This window comes from Nannospalax galili, unplaced genomic scaffold, assembly GCF_000622305.1.
Source record: "Nannospalax galili isolate Female #2095 unplaced genomic scaffold, S.galili_v1.0 scaffold445, whole genome shotgun sequence".
In the NCBI taxonomy this organism is placed as follows: Eukaryota; Metazoa; Chordata; class Mammalia; order Rodentia; family Spalacidae; genus Nannospalax; species Nannospalax galili.
This window is the reverse complement of record NW_008354184.1, coordinates 3,048,607-3,058,837: the sequence shown is the minus strand read 5'-3', so window position 1 is coordinate 3,058,837 and position 10,231 is coordinate 3,048,607. Positions and strand designations below refer to the sequence as shown.

The 10,231-nt window shown below is 52.3% G+C and overlaps 1 protein-coding gene across 2 annotated transcripts in view; it reads right to left on the bottom strand.

Annotated features, from left to right (window-relative positions):
* Positions 1–311: 311 nt before the first annotated feature.
* Positions 312–10,231, bottom strand: part of Ift27 (intraflagellar transport 27) — a 15,658-nt gene continuing 5,738 nt past the window's right edge. The window contains exons 2-7 of one of the 2 annotated variants that reach the window (XM_008851334.2): positions 9,003–9,082; positions 8,328–8,387; positions 7,345–7,404; positions 5,967–6,084; positions 5,012–5,121; positions 312–559 (exon numbers count right to left, since the gene is read on the bottom strand). In XM_008851334.2, the coding sequence (XP_008849556.1) occupies positions 461–559; positions 5,012–5,121; positions 5,967–6,084; positions 7,345–7,404; positions 8,328–8,387; positions 9,003–9,082 (527 nt within the window). In that variant the 3' untranslated portion in view covers positions 312–460. The remainder of the gene's footprint in view (positions 560–5,011; positions 5,122–5,966; positions 6,085–7,344; positions 7,405–8,327; positions 8,388–9,002; positions 9,083–10,231) is intronic. The other variant, XM_029555102.1, reaches the window with a different exon arrangement.

Sequence of the window (10,231 nt, the reverse complement as noted above, 5' to 3'; positions counted from 1 at the left end):
TTTGTCAGGGATAGTAGCCTCCTCAAGGGACCTTGGCACCTGGACAGCCTCAGGACAGGGCATTTTCTTGTACGGGGCTGCAGCAGCTTGGGAACAGAGGTCTGGGGAGGTGCTTCTGAACCAGCCTGGGGCTTGCCTTCTCCATGGAAGGCCTTTGGGGAGGGGGAGCCCTGCAGGGTGGGCAGGCCTACCTGCTCCAACCACAGCAGACCCTGTAGACAGAGGACAGAAGAGGGGCTGAGTGTCACTCTTGGCTATGCTGTGATTGACCAGTACAGTGGCAGCCCCAGCTAAGAACAAAGTGACAGCCGTGGCCACACCATTTCATTGTTTTATTTCAAGGCATTATGATATTTGGGAAGTGGTAGGCAATTCCATCTTCTGTCTCCCGGAGGGCTATGCTGGGTTCACCACAGTCCAGCCTAGCCTGACTGGCCCTACTGAATGATCTGCTACACCCTCACACCAGGGTGTGGAACATGTCCACCTTCTCTCGGTACAGTTGGTAGAACTGCTTGGCCAGACAGTGGAATGGGGCCTCATAGCTGTCCATCTCTTTCTGTAAGAGAGAGAGAGGGGGGTGAAACTTTAGGGGAAGCTGGCACCCACCTGAGGCTTCCCTCCCATCAGGCAGCCAACACTCCGCTTTGGGGCATCTTCCTGCTGGCTGGGCAGCTGCTGTCACAATGCAGATTTTACAGGGAATCTGATAGAGAGGGAACCTGCTGACGGCTGCACTGCAAGTACATGGGGTCTGGGCTGAGTTGTCTGTGGAGCTGCCCTCCTAGCCACTGAGGCTGTGTGTGAAGGCAACGCAGAAAAGGTTCCTTCTCCTTTGGTTTTGACAGAGGCCCAAAGGCCAAAGCAAAATAGCAGCTGGATGTGCTGCAGGAGAGAGGCTGGTTGTAGCCTGCCTCCAGGAGAGGAGGGGAGGAAGAGGAAGAGGAGGATGAGGATGCCCTACAAAGGCAATGGGGCAAGGCCCAGCCAGGAGAGGCAGAGCACACACTACCTCCTACCCCCGATGCTGGGCTGTAGGAGCAGGCTTCCACTCTAGGGACCAATAGGGTTAACAAGACTGGGTGGGAGCAGGCCCGGGGCTGTCTTAACAGGAATATGCAGTGGCTTTGGGAAGGTGTCTGGTCCAAACAACAGCACAGGCCTCCTCCCATGGAAGGAATCTCTGGCACCTCAGAAGGCACACAGCTGGCTCCCCTGCTAGATTAGAGTTTCCACCAGTACCCTAGCTGGTGGCACTGCCCTAGCTGGTGACACTACCCTAACTGGAATGAGTGCTTTTCATGACTAAGTGACATATTTTCTGAGATGGTCAGAAGAAAGGAGCTTGCCTTAGGCCGTATCTAAGGGTGGCTAATGACACTTTCCAAGATGAGGTTGAAGGGTCACAGGGAAGAAGAAAACACACAGCACATTCCTGACACTGTGCCCGCTGTTCACTTGTGATGTGGGTGCCTGTGTGGTTGGCTGTGTTCCTGTCCCTCAAGCCTTTTTTGGGGCCCCATGTTGCAACACTGGATACAACACAGCCTATCTCTCAGATAACTTTTCTGTTTGTGTTTTGAGATAAGGTCTCATGTAGCTTAGGCTGGCCTCAAATTCACTATGCAGCCAAGGATGACCTTGAATTCTGATCTTCCTGCCTCTACCTCCAGGGTGCTAGGATTACAGGTATGTGCCATGACACTCAGTTTTATGTGATGATGGGGATCAAACCCAGGGCTTCCTGGATGATAGGCAAGCACTTTCCTAGCTAAGCTACATCTCTAGCTCCTCTTCCATTATTTACATATAGTTTTAGATAGGCACTTGCTATGTAGTCCAGGCTGGCCTTGAATTCCCCATCCTCCTGCCTCAGTCTCCCATGTGCTGGGATTACAGGCATGTACCACCATGCCTGGCTGCCTGGGTGTTTTTAATTTTTAAGACCTCAACAGCAGACAGAACCCGTTATACTCCAGACAAGAGCAATAGCTAGGAACACACAAGGGCCTGTCCGGAAGCTTCTCAGTGGCAGGCAAAGGCACAGCCATAGCAAGAGGCAGTGAAGTGTCCCCTACTAAATGGGAGGAACGTTGCAGAAGTCAGCACACATGGTGGCTGCATTTACAGATGAGTGGATGGGGCCCAGCTGGTTGGTGCATCTGGATCCGTGGCTGCTAGAGGCAACCTTTTCTTGGTGCAGCCATCAGGTGGCCCTGGCCCAGGGAAAAAGCTGTCTGGACCCCAAGGCAAGGGGCTCAATGCCAAGAGCACACAGGGGAAGGTGGACAGTTTGTAGCCCAGCCGAGCACCTGTGCTGAGCTCACAGTCGCCAAGGACCTGGCAGCTGGCCCCCCCACAAACATGAGAGACAAGTTGGTGTCGCTTCTGCTTGTGCAGCCACCAGGTCCTAGACAACAGTGGTGGCAATCGGGAACACATTCCCCCATTCAAAGTGTCCTTAAGCACCGAGTGGGACAGAAAGGATTTCTAAATGAATTCGAAAGCTCTCCAAAGCACGATCTGGGGAGAACCCCGCATAAAAAATAAGGAATTCCAATGCCTGCAACAGACACCATGGAGTACTCTGAAATAGATGGAAATTGAGCCGTTTTCCAAACACATTAAGGGGCCTGCCAGTGACAGGAATCCATTTACCAAATGACTAATTTGTGATCTCTGTACATAGTTTGCACAATCACAGAGCAGGTCTGTTCAGAGTGAAGGACGTTCAGAGTAGGTGCAGACTAGACCTCAGTTTGATTCCAAACTCTGTTCCTAAGAGCCCCACAATAGGTCCTGGGGTGGGAGTGGGGGGTCAGAGTGTGCACTCCTCCCAGGAGGCCTGAGCTTTCCAGCTAGACAGGCCTACGTCCTCGTCCTGACTCTATTCCTACTTAGCTGTGCGAACAGGGAAAGATACATAACCTCTCTGAGTCTGTTGACTGAACAACAGTGGTAGGAACAGCTGCCTTGCTGGGCTTCTATAAAGCTTAAGAAGGTAATTTGTGCAAAACACAGATCAAACGGGAGGTCCTCGACTGCCTGGGAGGGCAGACATTCTGATGGAAGAGATGAACTTGTTCTTGAACTGTACACAGCTGTAATCTCACTTTAGTGATGAACACTGGGTTTTGATTTTAGCTTTTAATTTTTTTTCAATTTTGTTCAAAGAAATCCTTTTTGACTTTTTTGGCCTAAAAATGTCAGACATGGAGGGGTGTTAAAGAGTCAAAGAACCACAGCGGTCTCTCCCTGAGGCTGCACATTGGTAGAAGCCAGAAGGAGACAGGCTTGGCAGCAACTCAAACAGCACTGGGTTATATTTCCTTTTTAATTACAGCTTTCTTAACCGAGCTGCCAGTGGAGCTCCTGTTAGGAGCAACTCAGGGGGGACTAGTTAACTCACACAGTTAATACCAAGTGCTCAACTGCAGGCTCTTCAAGCATAATTTATGCCCATCTGTCCCGACACCTGAGTGGAGCTGACCCATGCAGCCCAGTGGCCTTGGGTGACTGATGTGTTGGGGAGGGTTTTCACTCCTGGGAAATATGGGATGTTGAGGGAGGGACCGGTGTGATGGATGTGAAGAGAGGAAGAAGAGGGAATGGGGAGCCACTGCTGTGCGTGCACACCTCACTGCTCTCTCCAAGGTGCATGGTGCAGTCAGGGGACCTGTGCAGTACAAGTGCTCTCATTTGAATTTCATTAATTTAGCATTGTGATAATTGGACTCGAGGCAAGGGTGACATTCATCTCTGTACAAGCCACCAAATCTGGGGTTTAGTAAGTAATGATAGTAAAAACACGATACTGGGGGATCATTTCTACTTTAGAAAAGCTAATGCGTACTGAGTGCTAACTACACACTAGACTTTGTGCTGGTGCTTGGTACTCTCATGTTCAATAATCAGTGAGGGGCTCACTTTCCACTTTACAGGTGTACAGCCCATGCCCTGGGTCCCAGGGCCAGTTTTTCTCCTTGCCACTGGAAGGCAGAGCCCCTGCCCTGAACAGGTATACCTTCTCTGGGGAAGCATGCCAGTGGGAAATTTAAGATGTCCACGTCCACCCAGTGATGGAGCAGTGGCTCAGGTTGCTCTTGTAGGCAAGACAGTGGCAGAGTCAACAGCTGGAGGAGGCTGCACAGAAGGCCATAGCCAGGGTGTGCCCTACCCCAGTGATTCTTCTGAAAAGTACAAGAATCAGGTCTGAAAGGCCCAAAGTGAGGGGTAATATAACATTGCTACAGAGGGCCAGGAGAAGCTTTGCTGTAATATCACAGCTGCTTCTGAGACAGCAGTGTCTGGGCCACGTTCACACTGTGGTGGGAGACCCAGACCAGGTGTCTGCCAGATGTGACCAGAATCACATGCTTGTCCCAAACTGCATGGAAGCTTCGACTTCCAAAGCCCCAAATGTAAGAAGGCACTGTGCTGGACAGCCCAGATGCTATCACCAGTGACTGGTCACTCTGAGTCTCCCATTGCAAGAGGACTCCTGCATTGAAGAGGACACCAAATGCTCCTGTGGGGATCAGAAGCTGGAGTTCCTGGGTCTTGTGAGGAACATGGAGTTCCTCATCATGTGAGCCTGGACTAGTCACTTTTCCACCTCATGCTGAACTGCTACCTTTGGGTCAACTTGTAGGTTCACAGGACTAGCTGGGAGGGTCCAGTGAAATAAATGAAGGGTCGACAGCACTGTGACCTACTACAGCTCCCACAGAGGTCGAGGGTAAGGGAAACAGAATGCTAGTCACTGGAGAGTCTGACTGAAGGAGACACACACAGCTGTGCCTGGGGTGGGCTGGCCGCCCTGCTTCACTGTGACACACAGAAGACTCCTGCTATATACACAGAGCAGAGACCCTAGGTGGACTGTAAGCATCAGTTCTAATTTTGACTTTGCAGATCCTGGAAGAACCACCCGATGCGTGACGTTATAAGAAAAACCCTTCCAGAACAGGCCCTTTCCTGGCTCAGCAGCTGGGCAGGAGGAGGTACTCACCACGGATGTTTCAAAACATTCCAGGCCTTGGCTGAGAGCCCATGCCCGGGCCTGCGCTGAATCTACTGTTCGTCGGCCAGTCAGGTCCATCTTAGTTCCCACTAAAACACCTACTCAAAAGAAATGACCAGAGTATTGCCTTTTGAGGTAGCAGTCTGGGAGGTCAGCTGCAGGGAGGGGAGCGTCGGGAGACATGCTGCCTACTCCGGGTGGTGTGCACCAGGAAGGTCAAGGCCACAGAGGACAGGCACACTTAGCTGTGCACACGCGGCTCTGCTCAGAGCTCTCTTGAGGCTTCAAATAGATCCGTGTTCCTCATCTCCTTAGGGCTGCAAGCACCAAGCAGACCAGGGCCACGTTTCTAAGAGCATTTGTGATAATTCCCAGCACATGGAGAACCAACACGGGAAATGGTCGTTAATGCTAATCTCGGACCTGGGCTCCAAGTCAGGGACTCAGGTAATTGAGCTCTGTTCCCAGCTGCCTTGGCTGCACTAATTTCTCAGTCTGTCTCTGGAGGCTGCTTTCCCTGGCTTCTAATGAGGAGAATTTGTTGATCTCACACAGGGATGAAAAAGAAACTGATTTAAAGCGTGCAGAAGTGACATCAGGAATGTAACTTGTGCCTCACGTACAGGGGAATGAAGAATTCGTCCCCGGCAGTAGCTTTCTGGAAACATTCATTCTGAATCCAGCACCTTCCCCTTATTATCTTGACCCTCATAACTCTGCCAGCTGGGTAGCATTGTGCCCCCCTTCCCCACCCCGGCTCAGAGAGGGCTGGCAGCTCACTGAGGTTTGCAAGGCCACTAAGAGGCAGCATCAGGGTACAGTGAAGGCTGTTGGAGTTAAAGACTCAGGGCCCCTGATTTGTACCCACAGTGGCCTCTGCAGTGAACTCGGGCCCTTGAGCTGAAGAGGCACTGCTGGGAAATGGAGATGTCACAGCTCCTACCTGGGAGGGAGATGCCTGGAGCCTGGGCCCGGGCCTTCTCCAGCCACTTGCTGCAGCTGCTGAAGGACTGCTCATTGGTTACATCAAAGACGAGACACAGGACATTGGGACTCTCCCACTGTGCAGGAGGGACAGAAAGAGCACGTTTCAGGGACACAAAAGGGACTCCTAGGTTGGGGAAAACCTGGCCTTTGGGGAGGGGTGTGAGTTGGGCAACGAGCCACACCCACACAGAATGAATGAAGGCCAGGTGGGCAGAACACTTGCGGGACATGAGTTCCCACCTGGGAGAGGGAGCTGCTGCCCAGGCAGCTCTCAGCTGGGGTTTCCTGTGTGTCATGGAGACACCCCCAGCTGGCAAGGTTATTTGGGATAGTCCTGCTTTGTAGCTGAAGAAAACAGGTTCAGAGAGTGTTGACTGGCCCTGGTTGACAGGCTCTGGGACAGGCATCCAGGCTGGGTGGGACTGTTCTCCATTCAGAGGCCTACACAGTTCCACTAACTCTTCACCGCTGTTCTTTCGAGGGCCCTCTCCCTTTCGGCTGGGGTGCTCTCCCATTCTGGAGGCCGCAGAGTGCTCCTCCCTTCACTGGCTAGGCCCTGGACATTTGTTCTGCATCTTCTTCCTGAGGGCTGTTTTTAAAAACTGGGGGACACTTTTGGCTTCTCTCACGGTGTCACATATCAGCCCTAATACACACCACATCAACAAGGAGCCAGGGTTCCACCCTGAGGTCGTTGACTTCAGGGCTGGTTCCAAGTTCCAGCACATTCTGCTGCCTGCCGCCAGTGCTGCAGAGGGCTCCCTCTGGTTTGAAGTCTCTGGTCACTCCCACCCTGCATAATTACAGCTTGCTTTCTGTCTGTGATGTCAGTGACCTCGTAGGGTGTGGAGAGTCCTATGCTCCACTCTCCGTGGATGGCTAGCCCAGGCTGTGCTCTGGAGAGCAGGGCAGAGCAAACCTAAGATGCAATGACCCTCCTTGGTGTAGGGGAAGGGGCAGAGCCTCATTTCTGGCTCTGGGTCCTCCTAGATGGCTAGGATCAGTAGTTCTGTCCTGGGGGGGGGCTGAGGAGGGCCTGAAGTGTACCAACAGAAGGGGCTGCTCAATGGAGCAGGTCCTGGAGAGGGAGACTGACTGGCAGCCTGGTTCCTGGCCTATTCCAGAGCTGGGGGTGGCCATGATGGACCCTGGCTGCTCCTACTTGCCAAGTGGCCCAAAGCCCCAGCTAGGAGGAATGCTCCCTAAATGATCCTGCCTAGCGGCTTCTCCTGACAGCTCCCGTGCAGTGACATCCCTGTGCGAACACCATAAGGGACAAGCGTTGAACAGAAGGGGGTGGAAGGGGTGGGTAGAGAAAGGAGCACGATGCTTGCCAATTTATCCAGCATTTCAGAAAACAGCTCCTTGCCGGCCGAGTCAAAAATGAAGAGTTCCTGGAACAAGAAAAGCACAGCCCAGAAAGTGAGCGCGTGGGAAGACGCAAGTCCTGCTTTTACACTCAGCTCATGATGGACATGGCTCAGTGGGGAAGTGCACGTTTCCTCACTTCCCCGAGGCTCCAGAGAGATGACTGGAGAACCAGTCCAGAATCCCCAGAAGGAATGGCTCCTTCCCACCTGGTCCGACCAGGCAGCAGGTGGCTCACCTTTCCCAACCCTGCAGAAATCGAAGGAGCAGGCTGACTGCCCACCTGGCGGGACAGAGCTCTAAGCAAGCTGACAAGTGCTCTGGTGTCCAAAAGGTCACTCTGTACTTTGTTAACCAAATGGAGTCTCAGATCTTATAACAGTTCTTGATAAAGGAGGTCACTGAAGAGGCCTGGGGGAGGTGCTTAAAGTAGGACAGCCTGTCACCATTCTGGGCTGGTGAAGGCATGCTCTGGATGCGGGGTGCCCAGCCTTCCCATCCCAGGTGGAGCCCCTCCCCAACTTTGCCCTGATCTCCCCTCAGCTCCCTGGACACAACGTCCCCAGCAGGCTCCAGACCTGGCAGGCGGCACTGTCTACTCTGCGCACCTTAGCTTTTCCAGTGCCATGGAGTGGGGTACATGTCTTTCTTTCTTTTGGTTCATGGGCCTCTTTAAGAACCTGGTGAAAGCTACAGACCCTCTCCCTGGGAGCAGGCACATAAATGTGACATCTTGCAATTCACAGAGTTAAGAACCCAGATAACAGACATCAAGTCCTTTTGGCAAGGCCTGCATCCCCAGTTTCCTTTTCTCCCCCCATTAGGCCCTCCCTCCAACATCCCCTGTGTCCCCAGTGCTCAGTCTTCCCACCATGAGGTCCCTTGTAGGCAGGGGACCCCAGTCCACAGGCGCAACCCTGAGTATCCCTGGCTTTAGGGTGTCACTTACCACACTATCGTTTGTGTCAGGAACAGGCACCACCTTGACCACCAAATCCACACCTGTGGTCTGTAAGGGAACAGGGAGATCACAAGTATCAGAGGGCCCCACAGGGGATGATCCAGGACAGGATGAAAACCCACCTCCCTACAGAGATGTCCCCATTCAAGCAGAAGTTAGCACCAATGGTCTTCCAACTCCCTGCCCACTGTGAACTACTGTTCCTGGTGACCACATGGTACCCTGGCCAGTCCCCTCAGAAGACAGTCCTTCACTGGTGGCTGGAGGAAATCGGATCTCTACCGAAATGGCCATTTTCCTGATCTCTCCTTGGGTCTCATAGGATGTCATTCATGGATTTTACAAAGTCACTTCCTCACTGCTGTTGTTTTTAAAAAATATTTTATTACATATTTACTTTGTGTGTGTATATGTGTGTGTGTGAGAGAGAGAGAGAGAGAGAGAGACAGAGAGAGAGAGAAATCACATGTGCCACAGTGTGTGTGTGATCAGAAGAGTTGTGGGAGTCAGTTCTTTCCTTCCATGTGAGACTCAGGGATTGAACTCAGGTCTTTGGGCTGGGTGGCAAGTGCCTTTTCCCACTGAGCCGTCTCACTGGCCACCCCCTCACTGTTAGTGGTCGCTTTTCTTTAAGTTATAGCCAGGCAGGGACTTCCAGCTCACCAGAGTATAGTTCTTCTGGAAATGGGTCCCATCACTGCGGAACATCTGGGCCAGGGCCGTCTTGCCCACCGCCGGGTCTCCTAAGGTCAGAGCACAGGAAAAAAACATCACTTGGGCCCCCAGACATGAGACCTTTCCTGCTCCAAAACACTTTCCTAGAAACTAGAAACTTCCATTGAGTTTTCAAAGCAAACGTCCGTGGCTGTCATGGAAAGCTGAGAGGTCAAGGTAGGGCAACCAGTTCATAAGAACCATCTCTAAAACTCATCAGGGCCGAGTGCATTGCTACACAGCTCATGACCCTGCCAACCAAAAGAATGAGCCCAAAGGTAACAGGGGTTAAGGAGGGCTCTGGAGCCTTGGCAACAGGAATGATGCTCTTCCAGAGAGACATACCCCACGGGAAACCTGTCACCTTCAAACTCTGATTTACTCTGGAGTCTGGCCTGCCAAGAGGAGTGAGCTGCCAATCCCTGACCCCACCTGGCTGAGCCATGGCACAGACAAAAGTCAGAGGCTGCGTTCGCCGTGAGAAAATGCATTTCCAAGTGACATGCTCCATCTCCACTCAGTGCGCCAGGAGAACACTGAGGTTCATGACCTAGGAGCTTGCCCCTGACTCTCTCTGTGGTCATCCCCTCTACACTTATGTTGCCCCTGGCTGGGCTGACCACTTCGACTTTTTTTGTTCAGTCAACAGCTCCAGAAATGGGCACTTTAGAGGAAAGATTCAGGTCAGTCCTTAGCCCCAGATCTGAGCCTTCTCCAGAACTGGGAGCTCCTCCCAAGCCATCGTGGTAGCTGAAAGCTCCAGGTGTCCCCCTCCCCACCATCCCACCCACTTTGATGCTGCCTGTTTATACTTTTCCACCTTGGGAACAGTGCATCAATTCTTATCACCAGCTGTTAAAGGACAGCTGCTTGCTGCTTTCTCCCCTCTCCTGCCCTCAGAGATGTTACCACCACCCTCCCACCCTGGACTCTCAGCACTTGGAACCATCTCTGCCTTTGTTCTGTTTCACAGTGGCCCTTGCAAGACTTCTCTGGTCTGCAGCTCTGTGCTCTGTTCTGTTTTGATTTTTTCCACCTGTAATTTTCTCCTGTAAGACAATTAAGAGACTACTCATGGTGTTTTTCAATGGATGTGAACTCCTCCAGGGCCAAGCCAGCCTCTCAGGACTCTTCTGTCTGCCAGCACTTCTTAGAAGGGAACCACCATGGGCTATGCT